The sequence below is a fragment of the Amphiura filiformis genome, chromosome 12 (genome assembly GCF_039555335.1).
Source record: "Amphiura filiformis chromosome 12, Afil_fr2py, whole genome shotgun sequence".
NCBI lineage: Eukaryota > Metazoa > Echinodermata > Ophiuroidea > Amphilepidida > Amphiuridae > Amphiura > Amphiura filiformis.
In genome coordinates this window covers 52,801,049-52,828,902 of record NC_092639.1, presented here as the reverse complement: position 1 = coordinate 52,828,902, position 27,854 = coordinate 52,801,049, and the positions used below count along the sequence as shown (strand labels likewise).

Below are 27,854 nucleotides of genomic sequence, written 5' to 3'. Positions count from 1 at the left end.
ATGATGATGATGATGATGATGATGATGATGATGATGATGATGATGATGATGATAATGTTGCCATATTTATTCACTCGCAGATCCCGGTTACTGAAGCATATAGGGCCTACTCACACACAGATTTATTTAGTCAGAGACCAATGCTCTAATGTCCCGTGACTAAATCTTTGGAACAAAGTTTTGAAAGTGTTTTTGGCATGCCTGAAAGGTACTGAACAAATTTAGATTGACTGCCCTCTTCAAAATATAAGGCATTTTTGGTAGAGGTCAATTAAGGTCAAACAGGGCTCAAAATTGAGATTTTTTTTAGTCACTGTTCCGTTGTACGTGGGACATTTATTCTTTACAGGGAGGGGGTTTACTCCGTAATCTGAACCGTCCCAAGCAGGGAGGGGGTTCACTCCGTAATCTGAACTCCCAAGCCATCGTCAGTCCTCCTTTCCGTCGTCTGACCTTGTGCCAAAAATCCTTCTAGTATCCTTATGCTCCGACACTCTGGAACTACCTCCATGAGGACATTATCCAATGTAATTCTCTGCAGTCCTTTTAAGTCAGCCCTCCGTGCCCATCTTGGCTATAGCCAGTTCCTTTGTTTTGTTTGGTGTTTGGGTTTTTTCTGTGTTTTTGGTTTAAGTTTTATTTTTATTTTTGCTGTTTTGATGTTTTTGGCCTCCCTTTAATTGATTGCTTTTGCAATATTGGGCTGTGCCATGCCTATGGGCCGAATGGTATAAATAAATAAAATAGATAAAATAAATGATGCCTTCAACAACTTCCTCCAATGGCTATACAAAGATTTCATGTTAAACAAAGTATAGTGGTGTCTCCAACGGACGAGGTAAAAACACACCAAGGATCAAAGGATGATACAAGAGGATACCTAGAATATATAAAACAGAAAGATTCGAGCCAGGTATAACAGCTTGGTGTGGGAACAAGATAAAAAACAAACAAGATAAAAACTAATGCAATATGTAAACCATGATGGTGTACACTGTTACTGCACTAGTAAAAATCCAAAACCACAGGGACAAAGTTAAACAAAAATGTTAAACTTAACAACAATCAAATCTAAACTCTATGCAGCGAACCGCGAAAGACGGGTGATCACTGATCACCTAGTAAAACAATACCGTAAAACCTCGTCTACAAGCATATAGAGTGTTTTTGATGAAAGCCAATTCAATTTGAAGCAGCCGTAAATATGCCAATACAATAGATTGGTCATTCAATCAAACTTGTTTGTATGTGCTTCGGTAATTAATTTGCTCAAGCTCCATAGTGTTATAATGTTGTGGATAGAGGGCGCCTAGATAAAATTAGCTTTCATCAAAAGCACTATATGCTTGTAGATGAGGTTTTACGGTATATCAAGAGTTTCCTGCAACATCATAAACTTATTGCTCCATTCGTGCAATTTCCCATGTGTAATTGTAACAATCCTTCGCTATGCATTGCTGCGAGAAGTTTAAACTCATAGCTCATATTATGGTGGTCCGCAAATGGAAATGGTATATCATCGTGAGAGTAATGGTATAATAAAGGTTTTCCATCAGCCGATCTATCAAATGGCCAGAAACCGAACACATTCACTCTGTCACAGATATCCAACGCAACGTTTACGAAGTAAAACCCGGTGGATAACATCGTTTTCAAACCGTGAGATTTCCAAAATTCTCTCATAGCTATAAAATGTCTCGTGTCTTGTATCACGAAGCGCAATTTAGAATTGACTGATTTGATTTTCTTGATGGCTTCAAAGGTAGGTTTATCGTTCCCTGCGTAAGCAAATACTGGAGTCCATATTAGAGCACCACGCTGTTCACTTAATACTTTTGTGAAATCGCTTACTTGTTTGTGTGTCTTCAAGTTTCCATACCTACAAATTCAATGAAAAAAAAAGCTCATAAAGATTAATTAATATCACAAAATCTATCTTACATGCATGCCGGGCATGCATGACCCGAACATTCATCACAATTCCCATTTTGTCATATTTGGCACACATGTGCTTCTGCTAATCTACGCACCCTATAGGGCCTAACTGTAATTAACAGTTGTTTTATAGTATCATTGGCCATAAAAGTCTTCACTAGCTCAATTTCTCCTCCCCGAAATTAATTTCGGCTCGCCGAAATCAATTTCACCTCGCATGACTATGCACCTCGGCTACGCTTCGGGGCATAGTCATGGTTTTGAGATCACCGCGGGCCTATAATTTTAACCATGCCCCGAATAAAAAGCAGTTAATATTTGTATAATATATAGCCTATACTCTTCCAGAAGTAGGCTATGCTACACTGCTCGCTCCAGTAAAAACATACTATTTATACGGGAACTTAATCACCTTGCCGGATGCCGTTCAAGTTATTAAAAAATTTCCTTTCGCAAACTGCCGTAAACATATCGACTGCTCAGTGCTAGAAGTGGGTAAGTGCAATAGCTGCCATGTGTAGCTGCCATGTGTAGATGAATACAATATAGGCATACTGTGTGTAAATTGCCAAATGTTCACAGGGCAGCTATTGCACTTACCCACTTCTGGTACTTATAGTCGATACTTAAGTTATTATTGTGACATATATTGGGGCTAAAACCTAAAAATTCCCCCTAAATTCCGATTTTTTGTCTCCATTTTGCTCCCATCCCTCCCAGAATATGGAGATAGTGGTGGTTCAAAATACGGTGACAGCATGTAAACTGACAATGTAATGCAAAATGGGACTATAGTCTGTACACCTTCCTAGATCCTCGAGTTAGTAATTCTGATATTGTTTTTTATTGTATCTCTAAATGCAATGATGAGAAGTAGCCTATATAAGAGTATACATTTTCAAAAAGGAAATGCAAGAAATCCAACTAGCATAACAGATTACTGCAAAAGTTTACAGTTTTTGAGAAAATCTCAAAATTTTATTTTACTTTACTGACTCGAGGAAGGTATACGGACTATAGGCCTATATTATCAAATAGATAAATCCAAGATATACATCCTATATGGTTGAAATCATCCAAAGGTAAACTGCTCAACCAAAATGGGAGCTAAATAATTAATTATTTGGATTTGATACAGCTACATATGCTTTACAAATCTGTTTCGTAAGGCCACGGGGCCTCACTCCTCAGAAGCACATAACCATATGGTTATGTGCTTCTGAGGAGTGAGGCCCTGTGGCCTTACGAATATGGTTATGTGCTCCTGAGGAGTGAGGCCCTATGGCCTTACGAAACAGATTTGTAAAGCATTATGTAGCTGTATCAAATCCAATTTATTAATGACTATATATCTAAATTATATAGCCAAATTAAGCTTTAGATGGTTTGCCCTTAATTGAGCAACATGTCAAACTTGTGTCCATCACTGTATATAGGTATAAGCCTATATCAATACACTTACATATTCTTGTATATAGACGGGTTCATCGTCGTCATCGTATTCTTTGTACCGACATCGCTCTCGAAACCAGTAATTGGCGCTAAATTAAATCTATAGATGATATAGATAAATCACAGATAAATACTGGGCTATTTCAGTTGAAATTCATGCACGGCCCTATACGGAAGATATGACCTCAATCTCCCACACAAGGAGTTTAGGTCCTACTTAGTAGATTTCAAATGAAGTCATATGAATGTGTTGCAATTAAATTTTGTAATACTAATGTTGTGCATAGAGCAGATTGTAATTTATTAAAATTTTTGAAAACTGTGTGTTTATGGAATTTTGGATATATTCATTTTTCAAATTATTTGAAGAATAAAGCAGATTGTAATTTCAATTATGAATTTTTGAATTGAAAATTGTGTATTTATAGTGTTTATGGCTGTATTAATTTTTCAAAATTTGTGAAGAATTTAAGAAAGGCAGCGTGTGTTATGTTATGATGTTATACTGTATAAATCATGTTATATTGTATATGGCATACGGTATTCTTATGATTATGGAATTAAGAAATATGCTGAATTACATACTATTTTGCTTGAGTTTAAATTTCAGAGAATTCGAGTCGTGCTGAATGGATTATGGAGTTCTTCGGTCATTTTCGTGGTCAATCATCTGAAAAATAGGTGCATTTGGATTTGAACTTGACACAGAAGAATTTTGTTCCAGTTGGTATGCAATAGGGCCCTATGTGTGATTCTGAAATGATTGTGAATTTTCGTCAGTACAATATTTGTGTGATTCCAGAATAAGATTTGATTCAGAAATAAAGAAATATTATACGGGTTATTAACTGTGACCTGATACATGACATCATTTCATGCAAAGTATGTTGCAACTTTAAAACCTTTTCTATAGAACTTTGCATACGATTTTCATGTAAGCCCGTTGTATTCTGAATCAAATATTATCCAGCTATTTCTGAATGTCTAAGTGCAATTTCGTCGTGTGGAATTGTTTCGTCGTGTTCGTCAATTACTGTGTCTACGGGAAGAACTGCGTCTTATTTTATAATGTTGGTGCATTGAAAACTGCAATTGTATGAAGAAATCAATTCTTCTGTTATTTATATTGACATCCGTCATCAGTTATCGTCTAATTGCAAAAAGCAATTCTTATTACGTCATGTTTAAAATTTTATGGAAAATATGATCTGAACCACACCGACACATTAAATGTCAAGTTCATCACGCAAGTGTCAAGTTCAACGTCAAGATCAGCGTCAAGTACAGTGCAGCGAATGGGTTCAAGTCGACAGCGGTGGATCTACTGGCCAGGGATTCAGCGATTCAAGATTATGAACTCTAGGGTTAATTTTAAGGTGTAGTTTAAGGTGTAGAGTAAGATCTTCGCACTTTCTGAAACACATGGAACTTGACATTGTAAATGCCCAGTTTGGGGATTGTGCAAGGTCTTGGTCGATGTCTTTCAGAATTGTGTTAGTTTGTCATCCCCTTTTCCTTTGTCTGCTGTACGAGCTTCAGTGAGTTTTAAAAGATGTTTAAAAAAAATAATTTTCTCCCCATCCAATCGTGTTTTGGAGTTAAATGTTTCAGATTAAAAAGATGCAGTTAATTATTAGTCATGCAGTACTTGATGAATGTTATGTCTGATGTTAAAGTTTATGTTAAAAAGATATAATTATTTTTAAATCATGTTGAAATCAATTCAAATTGCTATTTTAAAACGTTATATTATTAAATTAGAATTGTCAGGCGCCAATTCAAGAAAGGCAGGACGTGTGTTATATGGCGCTATTTGCTTTCCATAGCTAATTTAAATATATCGCTCCGCGGCTCCCTCTTCTCAATTTCCCTGGTCTATTATTCTGGGTAGATGACAGCCAGCCGCTGGAGAGGAAGGACCTGAGCAGAATTATTCAATCATCTATAATATGTTGTGATCACTTTGTTGATGAGAAATTAAAGTTTATTTGTGAAGTTATATTTTGCTATACGTTTATTTCTGTTTGAGTCTTTCCCCGTCTCACTGGAAGATCCATTTGGCCATGTGTCTGGTTTAATTTCTAGTAATCAGATAACTGGCGAGTGGATCTTCACATCAGTTCTGAGTCATATTAGTATGTTAGATTGTCATGAAACTTGGTGGTTATGATCGGGTGCCGAAAATGTTCAGGGTCATGTCAAGGTCATGGGTGGGTTTAGGGTGGGAATTACAGGCATAGATATTCGTGTTTGCTCAAACACAACAGTGCCCTCTATAGATTCTTTCTCTCCTTCTCCACCACTTCTTCTTCGTCTTATCTTCCTTCCCTCTTCTTCTTCTCCTCCTCCCCTCCCACTCGGGTCCCTCCTCCTCCGGCTACCACAGTCTTAATTACTTATACGTCGTTTTTTTCCTTGTTCTTCTTTATCTTCTTCTACTAAGTACTATGTCTTCTGCTTCTCCTCCTCCTTCGTCTTCTTTTTCGTCCACTTCATTTTCTCCTTACTTCTTCTCCTTCCCCCTTGCTCCTCCTTCTCCTTCTTCATCTCCATCTTCTTATTCCTTTCCTCCTCTTCTGTGCCCATGCGCAAAGTAGATACTAACGTTGTCTTTCCATAAACCGGGTGTGCACAAAGAACGTTTCTTCCTTTAACCTACCTGAATACAATATCAGCCGAGTCAATGAGTGACCCACATTGAGAGCCCGATAATATATCACTACTACCAACAATGCTACACGACCTATACGGAGGTGCTGGAAACGGTGAAGACTGAACGGATAGCAAACATAACACAAATTATATTAGGCTACACTATGAAAAAGTTCTACAGTGTATGGTTTGTCTATTATGAAGTATTTTGTAACATGTTTTACTAATTCAGGGGTGTGATATTTTCTGAATTAATATATTTTTCAAGACGGTCCCATAGGCCTAATTACTATGGCCGGTTAATCTCCCCAGACCCCGGTGCGGCCCCAGCCGGGCAGCCGCTTCGCACGGTCCACGAAATCAACTAAATTTCTGCACTGATCATTAATATTTTTGCATCACTCGCGGCCATTGGCGGTCATGGCACTGTCAGATTTAGCTTGATGGTTTTACAAACGGCTCTCTTGGTCGGCGAAGCTCGTATAATTATTTGAGCACGCCCATCGCTTGAGAATCTATGATCACCGTTTTCGGTTGTATTTCCTCGCAATTTGAACTTATGCACAGAACACTACTGCAATAATGCTGCACCGACATCGCCTGGCTAATAATTACTTGGTACAGCAGAGATACTAAAATGATAAATACCCGGGATCGATACACGTGAATGTGCTATGCACGATTTTGATATTCAGACGAAAATCTTTGGATACCGGGGTAGAAAATGATGAATATCTCCCGTAAATGATTTCGTAAAAGAATCCAGATCTAGTTCCTTACACTTGAATATACGTGTTGAACATATATGATAGTCGTTAGCTAGCGTCTTGAGAAAGAAGCTTGCGTCTTGACTCAAAAACTGACCAAAATTCGAATTTTATATTGCGTTGGTCCTGTATGGACTTCAGCGAGTAGTATGCTATATAGCTGCACTCACTACTCCCGTGGAGGCAGTATAAAAGTCGATGACCATTGAATGGCGTATACAAGCTTACTCACGCACAGAGAAATCAATTACCCGGCTATTGTGAGTAGCCTTAGTCATGTCCCTCGGCTAATTATGCGTCTCAAAGGTCGGAACAAAATGGCCATGCGTGGCTGTGGATTCAACCTACCATGGCGATTTCTGCCATGAAGATATCGGGGCGATGACACTGTGTAACATACAATTGTTTTTTCAATCATGAAAATGAAGGTATGTGCACAGTAGGCCCTACAAATGCAGTAATAGGCCGAATTGTTGTTTTTTATCTAGGCCTATCAATATGAATGTTGTGTTGTGGATTATAGGCGGTACCATCATAAAGACACAAAACTGTTATGTAAAATTCAATTTCATTCACAATTTTTCATCATTTTTATTATTATTTTTTTTTACGATTCTCCCTTTTTGTCACCATGGGTAAAAAATAGTCTATTGTTAACCCAATTTTGTTTTCATCAACACCTTCCGTCTACCGACGGCCTTACATGAACCGACGGCCATGACGAGCGGGGGGGGGGGGGGATTTGAATCAAGACTATAAACGCCATAATTATGGCAGGCCTATATTTTGGTACAATAATGTATATAATAATCGCTACTATCCATTTAAGTACAACACTATACGACACCATATTAAATCTGAGTGCACTTTCGATTTCACATTATAGGCAATCAAATTAAGGAAAATCAGGGCTTAACCCACCACTAATTGCAACAGAAACCTTTTAATCCCCATTCATTTCAGAAAAGTATATGAAAGAAAATATCAAATGTCCCCAAAAGTCCAAGTAGTGGAACAGTGCCTAATTTGCATAAATCCAAAATGGCCGCTTATATGCCGGGCGCTTATGCAGGGGGTGAAATTTCAAAGTTGGAATGTCTTGCTCTCATTATAAGGATACAGAAAAAGTATAGTTGGGCCAGTCGTGGTGTAATAATATCTATTCGGCTTTATGACAAATCCAAAAGGTCTCAACCGCTGTGCATCAAGTTGTATGCGGGTGGAATGTATACGCATTAAAATAAATAAATAAATAAATCAAAGGAAGGCAAATCATCCATAGTAAAGTGCTCATTAAAGTCCTAATTAAAATACGTATAAAGTGCTCATTAAAATACGATAAAGTGCTCATTAAAATACGTATAAACCATATGGCACTCAGCATTAATTTATAGGGGCTTTGTGCAGAAATTGCTGGTTTCCCACGGATATGGACTTTAAACTTGGCATAAATAGTCATTTTCTGATACAAATGCGGTGAAAATCGCATGTTTCTAGGATTTTAAAAAGAAAACACAGTATATTTCTAATATAGAAAATCCAGTGGTCCAGCTGTATACAGATCTGCTTATTTTGTAGGCCTATAGCTACCCAGCAAACACAAAAACGTTTTAAAAACGTTTTAAACAAGTTATATTTTGAGTCTTGGTTTGACGTCGGGTTATAATTATAAAGGTCATGAAAACGTTTAAAAACGTTTTGTATGAAAACACACTACAACAATATTTTTGAAATGTTTACAAAATGTTATTGTTAACTAGCACAGTCTAGCAGCATGGATACTGATATTGGACTCTGTCATGTTTGACATTTGCTTAAAAAGTTACCTTTTTCAGAGTCATCATTGAGGAGCGACGTAGCTTGCGACACCGTCACCATTCAGCGAATGAAGACGCCGTGATGCATTACTGGTCGATCACGATAGGATTTCAGTTATTATTAGATAGAAAATATTCTAGCCTTTGCCTGACGGGCACTCTGAACATGTGTGAGCCCTCACTAGCTTTTGAATCAACAAGCTACTTGAGGGGGGGCGGCGGTGTCTAACCTTCATGTAATTATTTTGTGTAAGCTAACCCTAAGCCCTTTCATAACCCTAATCCTAACCCTAAACTAACCCTAACCAATCAATGACAGTGCCTGTTTCAAGCCTATAAGCCTCCTTGCATGATCGCCTTCCGAATTCAACTACCTGCTCTGACCGGAGACTAAGTTTTCAACCCCAGCCCTATTGGGTAGCCGTGTTAACGTGCTTAATGACCGAAATCCTATCGTATTCGACCAGGAATGGCGGAGGCGATAGGAATGGTAGAAGATAGCTATACCGGTAGCATGATCTTGTCTGCATTTAATCAATAATCAATCACTGATCACTAATTGATAATCAATAATCGATATTCAATAATCGATTATCAATAATCGATTACCAATATCAATCATGATTGGGCCTACTATTCAAATAGCATTACAAATGATGTGGGGGGTGATTTTCAAATCATGTCTTTTCCTTACGTAGGCCTTTTACTTACGGACTGTCTATGTGTATGGCGGTGTCAATCAATAATCAATAATTGATAATCGATAATCAATAATCGATTGTCAATTATTATTAATCGATTATCAATATCAATCATGATTGGGCCTACTATTCAAATACCATTAAAAATGATGGGGGGGGTGAATTTCAAATCGGGCCTTTTCCTTATGGACTGTCTATTTGTATGGCGGTGTCAATCAATAATCGATAATCAATAATCGATTATCGATAATCAATAATCGATTATCGATTACCAATTATCGATTATCAATAATCAATTATCAATCAAGATAATCACAATTTTCAGAATGTTAAAGATTTTTTATTTTTATTTTAAAAGTAAAAATTTGGAACATTTTTAAAAATTTCTAAAATTCCCATTTTCACCTTCACATGCATAAAATGACAATTTTTTTGCAAATATTTGTTGAAAATTTTGTTCTGAATTCGAAAATTGGAGCGCTTGTCTTGAGGTCTTTCCAGAGTTCAAAAGGTGTCATTGCCACTTTCAATTATAACGATCTCCATGGCAACAACCACGTGATCCCAGAATTTCAAGGGTACCAGACAAATAGTTTTAGAGATAGCTCAACTTGAAGATTGCATTTAATACAGCAGTGAATGGAGATTTTTTCATAAAATTGCGATTATCTCGAAAAGTGTGTCACCAACAAGTAATGAATTTTTGCTAAATTTATTTTTTGAACACGCAATAGGCGTTTTTAACCAAAAAAAAAAAAAAAAAAAAAAATGGAAAAAAGGAAAGACATTACTGGTCGATCACGATAGGATTTCAGTTATTATTAGATAGAAAATATTCTAGCCTTTGCCTGACGGGCACTCTGAACATGTGTGAGCCCTCACTAGCTTTTGAATCAACAAGCTACTTGAGGGGGGGGCAGTGTCCAACCTTCATGTAATTATTTTGTGTAAGCTAACCCTAAGCCCTTTCATAACCCTAATCCTAACCCTAAACTAACCCTAACCAATCAATGACAGTGCCTGTTTCAAGCCTATAAGCCTCCTTGCATGATCGCCTTCCGAATTCAACTACCTGCTCTGACCGGAGACTAAGTTTTCAACCCCAGCCCTATTGGGTAGCCGTGTTAACGTGCTTAATGACCGAAATCCTATCGTATTCGACCAGGAATGGCGGAGGCGATAGGAATGGTAGAAGATAGCTATACCGGTAGCATGATCTTGTCTGCATTTAATCAATAATCAATCACTGATCACTAATTGATAATCAATAATCGATATTCAATAATCGATTATCAATAATCGATTACCAATATCAATCATGATTGGGCCTACTATTCAAATAGCATTACAAATGATGTGGGGGGTGATTTTCAAATCATGTCTTTTCCTTACGTAGGCCTTTTACTTACGGACTGTCTATGTGTATGGCGGTGTCAATCAATAATCAATAATTGATAATCGATAATCAATAATCGATTGTCAATTATTATTAATCGATTATCAATATCAATCATGATTGGGCCTACTATTCAAATACCATTAAAAATGATGGGGGGGGTGAATTTCAAATCGGGCCTTTTCCTTATGGACTGTCTATTTGTATGGCGGTGTCAATCAATAATCGATAATCAATAATCGATTATCGATAATCAATAATCGATTATCGATTACCAATTTGTGATCACCAACTGCAAATATTTTAACATAATGTTATTTAAGTGTTGACAATATATTTGGAAATATAAAAGAAATCTTTGCAAAAAATAGTTAAAAATACTTTGCTTAATTTTCAGAGTCATCATTGAGCAGCGACGTACACACTTAAAACTACGGGGTCAAAAAATGACCCAAACGGGGTCATTTTGACCCCAGCATAGTTATCAACTAAACACCATACCACGGACGGGGTCATTTTGACCCCATTGATCAGGGTCATTGCAATGACTACGTATTTGGGTCAAATAGTAACCCCATTGGGGTCAAAATATTACCATATTTCGGGGTCAATTAAAAAAGGGTTGCCTTATTTGGGTTATTCAATATTGACCCCATTGGCTGTGGTCATTTCAATGACCACGTATTTTGGTCAAAATGTAACCCCATTGGGGTCAAAATATAACAACATTTCGGGGTCAAATGAAATGACCCATTTGAAAGGGTTGCTTATAATAGGGTTACTCAATAACCACATTTAGGGGTTGTTTGGATTTTTTAGTATGATGCGATGGATGGTATTGCTGGTCCCACCAGGACATAAGTGTGTCTCTGCACACTAGCATTACATAAGCAGCAAATTTATACATAGGCCTAATGCATCTGTGTATCACACTGACACGCCTCATGACAGTTCACACATTATAAGCTTAATTACATGATATCATTGATGTAAGCTTATAACAACTGCAGACAAGACATCCGGCCACGACAGCATGAAATTGTCCGAATCTGCGTTCATAGACAAGGGTCTATCCTTGCATCCTTGCAGTCCCACTTTCCCAAGTAACTTTTCATATTCCATCATGCAGACACACGACAATCCGCTGAGCTGCACAATCAGAACAAATATGGCGCTGATGTGACGCGGGAAGCCGATGCACACTGTACGTGCAAATAGTTCCGAAATGCAAGTCATTTTAAAGTTGTAAAATTGGGCAACGTCGGTCAAAAAATTAGCTATTTTAATAATCAAAAAACATTAATTGCAGCTCATGTTTAAACTCATTTATGAATTGAGATTTTCAAAGTTGAACATTGAAACTGATATCAATGCGCGACAGTATCGGCAAAATGACCCCGAAGTTTTTGACCACGTTCGTCGTGGTTAAAATGACCTCGTGAATGTGGTCAAATTAAAACAGTACAACCCCCTTACAGGGTCAAAACAACCCCAAACGTGGTCAATTCAAAATGACCACGGAAAATATAACCCCGTAGTTTTTAGTGTGTAGCTTGCGACACCCATTCCTGGTCGAATACGATAGGATTTCGGTCATTAAGCACGTTAACACGGCTACCCAATAGGGCTGGGGTTGAAAACTTAGTCTCCGGTCAGAGCAGGTAGTTGAATTCGGAAGGCGATCATGCAAGGAGGCTTATAGGCTTGAAACAGGCACTGTCATTGATTGGTTAGGGTTAGTTTAGGGTTAGGATTAGGGTTATGAAAGGGCTTAGGGTTAGCTTACACAAAATAATTACATGAAGGTTGGACACCGCCCCCCCTCAAGTAGCTTGTTGATTCAAAAGCTAGTGAGGGCTCACACATGTTCAGAGTGCCCGTCAGGCAAAGGCTAGAATATTTTCTATCTAATAATAACTGAAATCCTATCGTGATCGACCAGTAATGTCTTTCCTTTTTCCATTTTTTTTTTTTTTTTTTTTTTTAAGTTAAAAAACGCCTATTGCGTGTTCAAAAAATAAATTTAGCAAAAATTCATTATTATTAATCGATTATCAATATCAATCATGATTGGGCCTACTATTCAAATACCATTAAAAATGATGGGGGGGGTGAATTTCAAATCGGGCCTTTTCTTTATGGACTGTCTATTTGTATGGCGGTGTCAATCAATAATCGATAATCAATAATCGATTATCGATAATCAATAATCGATTATCGATTACCAATTATCGATTATCAATAATCAATTATCAATCAAGATAATCACAATTTTCAGAATGTTAAAGATTTTTTTTTTTTTTTTTTTTTTTTTTTAAAGTAAAAATTTGGAACATTTTTAAAAATTTCTAAAATTCCCATTTTCACCTTCACATGCATAAAATGACAATCTGGGTGGAAAATGAGAGATCACCTAAAACATGATATTAACAAGTATGCATTAACTCAATTTGTTCAAAATTATCAATCCGTCACTCTGCCGAATTCAAATGATATATTCATTAAGGTCATGTTTTTTATACTGGGCACCTAAAAAGGGTGGCTCTGTTGCATTCTTACTCATCAAGACATGTTTACATGCATGTCGTTTATTTATTTGATGTTTATTATGAGCTTGTCTGGTACTATTTTGTTCCTTAGACATTGGCCTTTCAATTTCTGAAACTAAAATTTATGATTTTCATTTGTACTAATTACTGCAACTCGTTAAGTCTAATTAGTCAGGGGTGGCTCATGTGATGGAGGATCATGTGGTGGAGGATCACAATGCTGTACAATGGTGATCCTCCGCCACATGATCTTCAATAAACATTATTGATGGATTTCTATTTTCTACTTGTTTCTGTACTTGATCTCGGCTAAATGATATCATGTTCAGCATTCATTGCCTCAGTATTTGTTAATTAGACAATTAAAATTTACTAATTACTTGTTGCTACACTAATAAAGTTCATTGACCTCTATGCATTTGAATAGGGATTTAATGTAGGGAACATTCAAGAGGGTGCTACGGGCAAACAAAACATGATAAAAGGCTCAAATTTCTTAAGCAGACCTTGGTTGTGATCCTCTTTACTTTAGTAAACTAAAAACTAGTAAAACATAGAAGGTTTGCGACAAATCTGAAAGAGCGCCCTCACACTCAATTTTGGTCCAAAAAGTCAATTTTTACAAAAACGCTTTGTCGAATTCTCTTTTAACTTTCAAAACTGGATTGTTGAGCTTATTTTACATCTAGTTATATACCTCAATCATGAAAATTTGCATTTCCAGTGCCAAATAAGGTGTGTTTTGAAGAAATTTATATAAATATAGATAGATTTTTGACAACCCTGTATCAACATTTTGAATTACTTGACCGCCTTAAGTTCCATATGACTGGGTGGGCAATTAAGTTAGCTATTTTAAACATTTGTCAAATTTTTACATTATCGATGTACGTCGGGGGTGACTGACACCCCTAACTGAATGAATATTTTCATCCTTATTTTCCTTGTTACACCATGTATATTTTATGGGCCACCCTGTATAATGACTCCCATTGTTTCGTTTCTGAACTTCATCCGAGTATATGCTCTCAGAATATATACTTTAATTGGGTTCTAATGTAAACTTTTGAAGTTATAGTACCAAACCTGTAAAAACATGTGATTCGCTTGAAAAATACACATGCAACGCAATTGGTGCCCAACATAAAAAACATGACCTTAAACATAAGTAGGCCTACCATAGGAAAATTTTTCATGAGGTTCGTAGTGGTTCTAATCTTGACGCCATCTATGGTTGGTATCTTGTCACCACGACGAAGGTTTCGTTGCGTAAACAGTACATGATCAATGGTACGCATCTTAATAGCAGATTTTAGTGATTCCCTATAGTAAGAGAAAAAATGAAAAATATTAAGTTAAGGTGGTACTACACCCCCTGATAAATTCTGTGACTATTTTTGGATTTTTCTTAAAAAATGACTTCACACTGGTAATTTAGGGGTTCATTCATATATTTTCATGACTAAATTAGGGGTTCATTCATAGGATTGAGGGCATGATCGCTGTTTATGCCCGAGGCGTGAGCCGAGGGCATTAAAGGGACCATTGAAAGAAAAACATATTTGGTATCAAAATAAAGCTAATAACATATAGAATCCATTTCTAAAATGATAAACGCAATTTTCCTTTATTTTACCCCCCAAATCAGCAAATAAAGACAAAGCGCCCAATGTCGCGTCGTTCCGCCCAATTCATATGTGCAGAGGCACGTGGCAACCCCTGTGACGTCAAAGTGGTTATCCTTTCCGCTGCATGGCAACACTGCATAGTCCAGACTTGGTCCCACACCACTCCACGCCATACATACATTCTCCCAGTCACATTTCCCCAATATGAAATTTAAAAAAGTTAAATTTTAATTTTAATTTTACTTCCTTTAAAGTTTGGCAGAGGCGGGGTTCGAACTCACGGCGCACCACGCCGCTTTGGATATACCCTATGAGCCTAGCGCCTTAGACCACTCGGCCACTTGTCTTGATGGAATCCATTTGAAACTTATTTGAAGATATAATTGCAACTTCAAAATAGGCCTACCACGTGACAAGCAAAAGCAGAAAACGTACCATATTTTGGATTTTATTTGCCTAAAAACATTAATGTGTATTAATAGCGCTCAATTAATGTTAATCCGACAATAAACATGATAAATGCGCGTCTATATGGACAATACATTATATCGATTTTGACATGTGCTCGCACGGTGTCTGTACATTTCCATGGTCAGTAAAAAACTAGAGAGGAAAACCTACCATCTTTCTTGTACACACGTTCGATGTTTTTATCAATTACATAAAAAATCCATTTTAGACCCCAAATGTTTTTTCAGGAAATAAAAGATTAGATTACCATAAAAACGAAACAGTAATCTTTTGCCGGGTCTAATGTTATTTATACATAGAATTTTCAACGTTTTTTCTATCCTTATTCTTGCTCAATTAAAAAATATTTTGGCGTATATAAAATTGGAATAAAATTCTCTGCCTCATAAACGACATTAAACGTGCCACAATTGGGTATCACGAATCGTTATATATGATGTGCACTTAATATTCATATTTTCTTTTATACAGAGGATGCTTCAGTTTTGACAGGAAAAATATTTTCTTGAAAACCCTCTCACTCGGTTATTTCAAAACGGTAACCACGCTTCCCTAGAATGTGCAATAATTTAGCATTAAAATTTTTCTTATTCTAACAGCAAGCGTTTCTAGAATGATTTATGGCGAAATGTGGTGTAGACTAACAATAAGCCTATTCTACTGTATGACTACATATTTTTTATTTTTAAAAACGTTTTTAGCTAGAATAGAAGGCTGATGCTGCGCCAAAACACGTATGTAAGTGTATAATTATTTAATGATAAATGAACTACCACTTAATGTTCCTGTCAGTGCTGCAGTGCAAAACTTCTCATGCAATTCCATCTTTAACATTACATTCAAATAATAATTACATTGTAAATTGGAACTGACACCAATTTTTTTCAGGAATTCTTGTTATTTTTATTTCCTGTTTATTTTAGGTCGATCTATAGAGGATTAGAAATTTATTAATGTTTCATTTGGAAAAGCAAAATAATATTTTAGAAAACAATCCGGTTCTGTATTTTGTTCACATTGAAAAATTATTAAGTGATGCACAGTTTGCTCATCTTCTGTATAATATAATTATATTTGGCATAATGATATCCGCGCGTCCAGACTCCTGATGTGATATTTCACATCTGGTGATAAAAGATGATATAAATGACTCATTTGTCATTAAATAATATTGTGCATCTATAATTAAAAAGAGTCTCGATTTAATTGTTTTCTTCAACAATCATCACGATCATATATAGCATTTTTAGAATGGACATCACTTCATGTGAGGTATAGGGTGTTGTTTTCTTCTTCTTCTTTTTTTTAAAGAGGGTAGAGATTAACTTCAATATAAAGAGAAAGTGAACAATAAAGTGTATTATTCTGAAAACAAATACAATTGGGATATTATTTTAGATGCCAATATGAAATAGCCTCGGAAATTGCCTGTTTCCATTCGATGCATCAATGCGTGTTTATAAATTAAATATAATTGTGTACTTCTGCTTGATAAATTATTCACTTATACTAATGGCATTAATCCATAACAGATGCATGAACAGACTGTATCAAAATATATGAATGCACTCTTAGAAACGAAATGTCCTTTCTTTTTTAGCTTTTTTTTCTTTATCCGGGTGCCATAGACGTTATTGTAATGGTTCTAATACGTGAATCATTTCTTCTCGTTTTCATTATTTCATTATTTTTTCTTTCTTTCTTTCTTTCTTTCTTTCTTTCTTTCTTTCTTTCTTTCTTTCTTTCTTTCTTTCTTTCTTTCTTTCTTTCTTTCTTTCTTTCTTTCTTTTCTTTCTTTCTTTCTTTCTTTCTTTCTTTCTTTCTTTTTCTTTCTTTCTTTCTTTCTTTCTTTCTTTCTTTCTTTCTTTCTTTCTTTCTTTTATTTCAAATAGTTATACATTTGGGGACTCTTAAAAAGAAAGCTACAAATGGACCCTTTTATTTGTCATCTCTTAGGGGTGGTGCAATAATCATAAACCAAGCCTCCCTTTGGCATTTCCTGTGAGTCCCTCACTCTCGCATTATATTATTTTTTATATTAGGTATCTTATTATTGTTATATGATGAGTGAAAAAAATAAATGACTAAATGAATGAAAATGAAGACATGACCTTAATCTTCCACACAGTGGGTGTAAATTTCAAATGGAGTCACCCATGTAACCAGTGAAATGCACACGTGGAAGATTAAGATCATGTCGTTCATAGGGGGTGTATGGAACTATGGATTTCAACTAGAACAGCCCTATCTTACCTATAACTTTTAAGATTAGTCACATTCTGCTGCCATGTCTGGTTCATCAGGCCCACTATACTCGGAAATAAACCCACTTCTGTTTGACTGGATAAATTGGACAAAATATTTTGGATTTTATCAAACCATGCTCTCTCTCTCTCTCTCTACCACCACCACCACTAAAACTACCCCCACCACCACCAACAATGGCACCAACACCAGCAACAATTGCACCAACACTAACAACAATGGCACCAACACTAACAACAATGGCACCAACATCAACAACAATGACACCAGTATCAACAACAATGGCACCAGTACCACCATCGGCACCATCACCACCACAACAACAAAACTACTACCACCACCACCAACAACAACAATGCATGGCATCAGGATCAACAACAATGGTAAAAGTACCACCATCAATATGTTACCAGCACCACAACAACGAAACTACCACCACCACCAATGGCACCAACATCAACAACATATCAATTTGTAAGCGCTCTTTTTAAAAAAAGTCATAGTTCATTGAATTAAACCGTATGACAAAACAGGCGAAAATTGTGTAACTTTTTGCACAAGATTTGCAATTTAAAGAGAATTGACCATTGCTCATTCTAGTGACGCTAGTATATCGACAATATAAGTGTGCTTTTTCATTTAATGACATAAAATTTGAAATATATTGTAAGGAACACTTTCGGTTTTGACTTTTAAAATCTACATTTTGGTCAAATCAAAATCTACATTTTGGATAGGTAGTTTTCAACAGATTTTCCACATTCGCCTTGCTGTAACTTTGAATTGCGTTATCTGTTGACGAAAAGTGTTTTTAGGGGGAAGTGTTAGCTTTCGTTTGATATAAAAACATTCTGATTGGATGAAGGGAACACTTGAGGTTTCGACAAAAACCAATCAAAGAGGCCCATTTTCAGCTAGAAGCTCCACAGCTCTTACATTGCTATGCACTCAACCGTGTAGTGTAATCAAAGACTGTAGTTCAGACATATATTCACTGCTTGCTATTCTCTGCTTGGAAGCTCTTGGGCGAAAATGTGTGCTCAGGTGTATCGAGGTGGAGAATCGTTTTTGTATAGAAACCTTTCCATATGCAATGGTATCAGTGCCACCATCATTGGTACTACCACCACCACCACCACCAACCACCACAGCAACAAAACTACCACCACCAACAACAATATGGCACCAACATCAAACCAGGCTCTCTCTCTACCGCCACCACCAAAACTACCGCCACCACCACCAACAATGGCATGAACACCAGCAACAATTGCACTAACACTAACAACAATGGCACCAACAATGGCATCAATATCAACAAGAATGGCACCAACATCAACAACAATGGCACCAGTACTACCATCACCACCACAACAACAAACCTACTACTACTACCACCACCACCACCAATGCATGGTACCAGCATCAACAACAATGGTACAAGTACCTCAATATGTTACCAGCACCACAACCACAACAACAACGTTCATAGGGGGTGTATGGATTTCAACTGGAACAGCCCTATCTTACCTATAACTTTTAAGATTAGTCACATTCTGTTGCCATGTCTGGTTCATCAGGCCCACCATACTCGCAAATAAATCCACTTCTGTTTGACTAGATAAATTGGACAAAATATTTTGGATTTTATCAAACCAGGCTCTCTCTACCACCACCACTAAAACTCTTCCTGTACCTAGCCAACCGTTGTTAATCCGTGATGAATCCACACTTTTCACACGCAAGGTAACGCGTGGTTTACTTTTAGGGGGAAGTGTTAGCTTTCGTTTGATATAAAAAAAATTCTGATTGGATGAAGGCACAGATATTGGAACACAATATCTGTGATGAAGGGAACACTTGAGGTTTCGACAAAAACCAATCAATGAGGCCCATTTTTCAGCTAGATGCTCCACAGCTCTTACATTGCTATGCACTCAACCGTGTAGTGTAATCAAAGACTGTGGTTCAGACATTCACTGCTTGTTATTCTCTGCTTGGAAGCTCTTGGGCGAAAATGTGTGCTCAGGTGTATCGAGGTGGAGAATCGTTTTTGTATAGAAACCTTTCCACATGCAATGGTATCAGTGCCACCATCAATGGTACTAGCACCACCACCACCACCAACCACCGCAGCAACAAAACTACCACCACCAACCCGACCACCAACAACAATATGGCACCAACATCAAACCAGGCTCTCTCTCTACCGCCACCACCAAAACTACCCCACCACCACCAACAATAAATGGCACAAACACCAGCAACAATGGCACCAACATCAACAATAACAATGGCACCAGTACACCTACCCCACCGCCACCAACAATGGCATGAACACCAGTAACAATTGCACTAACACTAACAACAATGGCACCAACATCAACAACAATGGCATCAACATCAACAACAATGATACCAACATCAACAACAATGTCACCAGTACCACCATCACCATCACAACAACAAAACTACCACCACCACCACCAATGCATGGTACCAGCATCAACAACAATGGTACAAGTACCACCATCAATATGTTACCAGCACCACAACAACGAAACTACCACCACCACCAATGGCACCAACATCAACAACAATGGCACCAGTACCATCATCACCATCACAACAACAAAACTACCACCACCACCACCAATGCATGGTACCAGCATCAACAACAATGGTACAAGTACAACCATCAATATGTTACCAGCACCACAACAATAAAACTACTACCACCACCAATGGCACCAACATCAACAACAATGGCACCAGTACCATCATCACCATCACAACAACAAAACTACTACCACCACCACCAATGCATGGTACCAGCATCAACAACAATGGTACAAGTACCACCATCAATATGTTACCAGCACCACAACAATAAAACTACTACCACCACCAATGGCACCAACATCAACAACAATGGCACCAGTACCATCATCAATGGTACCTTCATCACCATTTATCACAACAAAACTACCACCACCAACAACAATATGGCACCAACTTCAACAACAATGGTACCAGTATCACCATCAATGTGGTACCACCACCACAACCACCACAATAACGAAACTACCACCAACAACAACAATGGCACGAACACCAGCAACAATGGCACCAACACCAACAACAATGGCACCAATATCAACAACAATGGCACCAATAGCAACAACAATGGCACGAACACCAGCAACAACAATGAACAATGGCACCAACAACAACAATGGCACCAACATCAACAACAATGGCATCACCTGACATCAACAATAATGGTACCAGTAGGGGTCTACCATCATCAATGTGGCATGTGGTACCACCGTCACAACCACCAACAACGAAAACAATGGCACCAACAGTCACCAACAACAATAGCACCAATATCAACAACAATGGCACCAATTTCAACAATGCCCGGGCAACAATGACACCACCGCTATCATAATCATAACCACAAGCATATAATTGCTGACATTATTTCCTACCTCTGTACAATACTGCCCAGTGTAGTCATCCTCTGCATGGTTGGTACACGCTGTTCTTCATCAAATGTGACCCACAATACAATTGATATCAGAGTGAACAGACATATAAAACTGAGTTTCTGCCAAGCACGATACTGAAGGAACTCAGACAACATACTCGCATTAGATCTCACGAATGGGATGGCGATGGCATTACGACTGATATGCGACGCTCAGGCTGTTTATTTATAACCTCAAGTTACGATGCTGCACATCAACAACAGCTGCTCATCTGTATCAAAACAATATCCACATACTGGTACTAATAATATTTATAATTATAGGTAAACATGGACTGGTACTATGAAATATGCTTCAAATTTTTTGATATGTAATTAAGTTTTGTACAGTCCGATTTAAAGGGGCGTGGTCAGATTGATCATTTTCTGTCTTTTTATGTTACCATGGTTACATTACATTCAGGCCTACCCAGAGGCGTACCCCCTTTTTTTTGGCCATGCCAAAAAAATCTTTGCCCCCCCCCTATAATTCACCACCCCGGGGTACACATAATACGTTTATATTTATACACAAAAATAAAGTAAACCTTTTTACTTTAATTTGAGTGCTTTTCATTATTGTTAATTAATATGACCATTCAAACAAGTGCGGGCTCTTCTTTTTGCGAGGTTTTATGAGCTTTTAGGGCATAATTGCTATTTGTCTTTGTCTATAACAGGTGGTGTATGACGTGCAGTCCCTAAATTCAGTAAATTTTCATCGTCAACCGTGTAATTGAATGGGATTATTTTGAAATTTTAAAACGCTTGAAATATCACAAACAAATAGGCCTATGTTGATAAATAATATAAATACAAGCTAAAACCGTTGGGGTTCGATAATGAACCCCACAAAACTAACCGAGTATATAGAAAATGCCATACGGCCGGGCGGTTTCACGAGTTGCCGGCGCGATCATGTCATCCGCCGCACACCGACATCGCCTGGCTAATAATTATTTGGTGCAACAGAGACATTAAAATGAATACACGGGATCGATACACGTGAATTGCTATGCACGATTTTGATATCAGACGAAAATCTTCGGATATTGGGTTAGAAAATGATGAATATCTCCCGAAACTTCTTTCTCAAGAAACCAGATGTGGTCTCATACACTTATAAATACGTGTTGAACAGATATTATAGTCGTTAGCGTGCGCTTTGAAAATTGGCCGTGCGCTTTGAACTCAAAAATTTGATCAAAACTCTCAATTTTATTTTGCGTTGGTCCTGTAGGCCTATGGACTACAGCGAGCTCAAGTGGAGACCATTGATCGCAATGTCGTATACAAGCTTGCTGACACAGCGAGAAATCAATTACCCCGTCTATTGTCATAGCCTTAGTCAGGTCACTTCGACAATAATATGCATCTCATAAGGTCCGAATAAAATAGCCATGTGTGGCTGTGGATTCAACCTACCATGGCGATTTCTACTATGAAGATATCGGGGCGATGTCACTGTGCGCCGCCTGGTCTATAATAGACACCAAACTAATAATAATATCGAACTCAAACCATTGCTTGAACCAAAATGCACACAGCTCTTCTTCCTTGAATAGTCAATCATTTCACCATCATTTTACATGATTTATATGTTACCGTGGTTACCAGTCTGGGAAAACCGGAAAAGACAGTGACTCTTGATATCCTTTTCCGGTTGGCTTGCAAAATACTGCGTGTTTCTACTGAGGGTAAAATTCCGGGCCATGCCGTGCCGTGCCGTGCCGTGCCGGGTAACGACCTCAGTAGAAACGACTTGGGGTAATCGGTTGCCGTGTCATGCCGGGTCATGTGCTCGCCTTTCGTGATCCACCTCTTGAGGTGGATCATGCCGGATCAAAGCGTGTACATGTAATCTGCGCAGTAGAAACGAGCCGTGTCATCGGTTGCCGGGTCGAGGTCATGCGTGTTGCAAAAATAACGCGATTTATATTCTACTTGTATAGTCTGGCTTAGGCCTATGATGTAGTAGGTTCCGATATTATATACACTAGACACATACATGTGTGACTCGCATGAACTTGATGAAGTAAAATGGATACGGTATGACTTTACTTAGTCTAGGCCTACTTCTTTATAGTTAATGAGTTGGTTATATCTTTATAATTAATGAGTTGGTGTAAATTAATTATCATAATAGCCAATTACTAGATCCACTGGTAAATTAATGCAATTTGGATTTTACGAAAATACTAAATTGTGATTGTAGGTCATATGCCATGAGCTGCCATCCGTAGACATTTAAATTTAGGATATAATTAACCGTCAAATCTGTTTTCCGTACTTCCGGTTTACAGGAAAAAATGCCGTGCATCGTGCGAGACACGGCTTTCTGGTCTCAGTATAAACACGCTGACTAGGCATGTGCCATAAAACAATAATAGGCATTAGCGGTCATAGCCGTCTAATTATTGTAAGCATGGTAAATGATAGCTCCAAACAGGAAAGTGGAGTGTATAATTAGCTAAGTGACTATGTATAGTTATTTTTTTCTGATCATCATCCCGGGTATCATCCAGAGCTATCCAGGATACAAAGTTGCATGGCATCCTAAACTCAACCCAGAAAGTATATCGAAACGATTATAGATGGTCAGATATATCGGGAACTGAAATATATATCAAAAGTTTATTTAATGTATATAAAGCGCAGCTTTCTCCTGCACATTTTGATACCTCTTTTGCTGCTCTACGATATCATTTGGTCGCGTTATGGGCGCTTGAGTGGCTTCAAGTCGGATTTTGCTCCTATTCAAGCCAAATGCGTTCGTCGTGTACACACACCCCCCATCAAGACAAAGGACACAGATGTGCTCCATTACTTAACCATGAACTTTACTTTATTTTACTCCTTCGACTTCGACTTCCAACTTCAATACTTGCTACCCTTTACTTATCTCTGACTTATCTCATGAACTCTTTCTGCTGACATCTCAACACTTGGTGTGCTCACCATCACTGTCTATCACTGCCTGGATTCGTCGTCTAAGGTCTTGAATAGGAGCCAGAGCAGAGCAACAAAAGAGGTATCAAAATGCGCAGGAGAAAGCTGCGCTTTTATATATATACATTAAATAAGTTTTTGCTAAGTATTTCAGTTCCCGATATATCTGACCATCTATAATCGTTTCGATACTTTCTGGGTTGAGTTTACTAGTATATTAAGCATGATAGGGCGCGGTATCCCCGACACGGATGCTGAAAATTCACGCCACATTCTGTGCTCACATCTTCATTATATATACAGCCTGTTTAAAAAAAAAATGCAAGTAAAAAGCGCCCTCTGTGGCAATTGTATAATACCGTTGTGACATGATGCTTACATCAACGTCAGGGGCGCAGCCTTAGCTCTCAAATGCCGTTTGTTCTGTTCAATTTGCTTGTTTTAATTTCGAGATATGTTTATTTAACAACGAAAGGGTAAAATGACAATTGTGCCACTTTTACTAGCAAAGAGAGCTGTACATGATAGCTGATGTTGATGCGCCTAATGCACCCCCCTTTCGGGGCTCGTGCATTAGACGCATCAACATCAGCGCGCGTGAATTATTTTGTCTAATTTCTCTCCCAACAAGTAATACACGCTCATTAACCTATAATAAGTGTGCAATATTTGTTTGTCTTTTAAGGATCTGGAATGAGCGTTTTGAGCGTTTCGACAGTATTTTTTGTGGGACATGGGAGCACATCAGATATATCGAATTGCATTCTAAATACGGTGAATGTCTATCTGATATCAAATAATTTTCATTCTGCTGTAAAATTAATTACATGTGCATGTCAAAGATTTTATCATAGGCCTATATGGTAAACATGGTAAATAGTTATACCGTTCTCTTAGTCACTTCCCAGCAAACACAAAACGTTTTCGACATCATTCGCAAAAGGTTATAAAAGGTTGTCAGAAAACGTTTAAATGTCGGGTTATATAAAGGGTATATTAAGAGTATAAAACGTTTTCATAACCTTAAAAAACATTTTTGATAATCTACTGCTCAGCAAATAAAAATGTTTTACAGAAAACGTTTAAATGTCGGGTTATATAAAGGGTATAAAAACGTTTTAATAACATTCCAAAAACATTCTTGAAAACTTGATACAAAACATTCTAAACAGAATGTTATTTTGAGGTTGAAAAACTATTTTTCGAAAAATGTTTGCCCAAAATATTTTCAATAACGTTTTAAAAACGTTTTCATGACCTTTATATAACCCGACATTTAAATGTTATTAAAAGGTTTTGAAAAAACATTTTAAGAACATTTTCTGTGTTTGCTGGGTTCAAATATTTTAACATAATGTTATTTAAGTATTGACACAATATTTGGCAAAAATGTTTGCAAAAATATTCTACAATAACATTTTTTTTAAACATTTAAAAATATTGTTGTAGTGTGTTTTCATACAAAACGTTTTAAAACGTTATCATGACCTTTATATAACCCGACATTTTAATGTTATTAAAACGTTTTTAAAAGCCAAAATATAACTTATTTAAAACGTTTTTAAAACGTTTTTGTGTTTACTGGGTTAAGACATGTTAAGGGGTGGGGTATGAACGTTTGGACAGTATTTTTTGTGGGACATGAGAACACATCAGACATATCGAATCGCATTCTGAATACGAAGAATGTCCTTCTAATATCAAATAATTTCAATATTTTTTGAAATTCGCGAATTTTACACATGCGTTATGTAATCGCTAATTTCTTCGCGATCAGTCGACCGATTCCAGCGAAATTGGCGTAAGATGCAGAATAAGATGGGCTACACGCTGATGTTTAGATTTGGATTCTGATGTCTATTTCTCGACTTATGTTCAATTTTTTCGCCCGGTAATTTTTTCTGGGACACCCTGTATGCAGTGTTATTGTGATTTTATGAAAAGAAAACAAAAGAATAACTGATCTGTAAAATTTATGTGTGCAGTCTGAATCCCCCGGGGGGGGGGGCACTCAACACAAATGGCCATACGGCTATGCTCCCCGGAAAGACCCCCTTTTTGGATTTCGCAGCTCCGAAAGATTCCCTATATTTGACCAAAATAGAGCTTCGAAAGACCCTTGATTTTGATAATTTCAGCCCCAAAAAAACCAAAAATGTCTCATTCCTCATATTTCTGGGGTTTTTCAGGCGATTTTCAACCAAAAAGCCAAGAAAGACCTTTGATTTTGACTGTTCGCAGCTCCAAAAGACCCCATTTTACTTGTTGGCAGCCCGAGTCGCAGCTCCAAAATACCCCCTTACGCCGTCAGCTCCCAAAGACCCACCACCTCAAAATTCCGGGGGAGCATACCCATGAATTTTTTTGATGTGGCCCCCCCCCCCCCGGGTCTGAATCACTTTTCATTTGGAACAATTATATCTCTCAGGGTCTTCCGACACTGGCCCCAAACGTCCACCCGCCATCGCCACTCGGCCCAAACCCCATTTCTCCACAGTACCAATCCGTGCATCAACACTATTACCAACATTTTTAAAATGATAAAAATCATAAACCCTTGGCGCTGCTTAAGGGGTACTACACCATGTGGTAAATTTGTGACTATTTTTGCATTTTTCTCAAAAAATAATGACACACTGGTAACAAAAGTTGTGTATATTATTGGGGCAAGGAATCCAATTACTACACTGAAATTTCAGTGACTCAAGACAAGCGGTTCAGTTTATATGATAGAAAACGAGGTACATCCTAGCGGTACCTTATTTCTGATCATAAATAACAAACCGCTTGTCTTGGGTCACTGAAATTCCAGTGTAGTAATTGGATTCCTTGCCCCTATAATATACATAACTTTTGTTACCACTGTGTTATTAGTTTTTGAGAAAATGCAAAAATAGACACAAATTTATCGAGGGGTGTAGTATTTTAAACATTTTAAATGTTTATTTAACATAATAATTCAATTCAATCCGGATCAATCCGCGCGTCGTGTTGTGTGATATCGGGGACGGGGTGATTATTTGCTATCACCATGATCACGATGTGTGATGCACGATTTAAGGTTAATTAGCAACTATAACTGTTGCGATTTGGTAGTTCACAGCATCTTGCGAATGGTAGTGAGCTTTGGCAATAACTGCATTGATCATTTCATAGCGAATGTGTAGAAGAATTCAAATATCAATTATCATAGATACACTTTTGTAGTTCATGTGGTTCTTGAGTTATCTTGCAAACAGGGCTGAAACAACAACATTTTTGTAAAACGTACATAACTCATTAAAGAACAATTAAATCAAGCAAGTTTTCAAAGTATATGATTTGTAGAATGAACAGTAATAATATTGATTTAGATATTAAATGAAAATCTTTTTTTTTTTGGCTGCTTCGACCAACAATACCTCGTCTACCAATGCCACGTATTTTAAGTCCAACCTGGGGGTCCAACGTATCCATCATATCATATCATTTATATGTATGATATCCCAGCATTGATAGTCATGAAGTAAAACATTCAAATAGGCCTAATGTTCTAATGTTTAAATGCCAACCAAAGAATAAAGTTCCTAAAGGTTTGGTATTTGTTACCAGTGTTAATACTCACACTTATTTTCTGCAAAAGAGACATCGAATAAAGTAAAGTTCCTACCAAGGTTTGGTGTTTGTTATTTTGTTACCAGGGTTGATATTCTGCGAAAGAGACAACGACTGTATACTAGGACATGAGGCATGTCACACGG

At 37.4% G+C, this 27,854-nt stretch overlaps 1 protein-coding gene across 2 annotated transcripts; it reads right to left on the bottom strand.

Annotated features, from left to right (window-relative positions):
* LOC140166389 (alpha-2,8-sialyltransferase 8F-like) lies at positions 1-27,854 on the bottom strand. 2 transcript variants are annotated; one of them, XM_072189840.1, is made up of 8 exons: positions 27,719-27,854; positions 21,128-21,398; positions 19,164-19,250; positions 17,622-17,708; positions 14,448-14,592; positions 6,047-6,159; positions 3,398-3,487; positions 1-1,879 (listed from the first exon to the last, which is right to left on the bottom strand). In XM_072189840.1, the coding sequence occupies exons 2-8, from the start codon at positions 21,280-21,282 to the stop codon at positions 1,390-1,392; spliced, it is 1,167 nt and encodes a 388-aa protein (XP_072045941.1). In that variant the 5' UTR covers positions 21,283-21,398; positions 27,719-27,854; the 3' UTR covers positions 1-1,389. The 2 variants fall into 2 exon arrangements, with proteins under 2 accessions (XP_072045941.1, XP_072045942.1); XM_072189841.1 differs by lacking the exon at positions 17,622-17,708.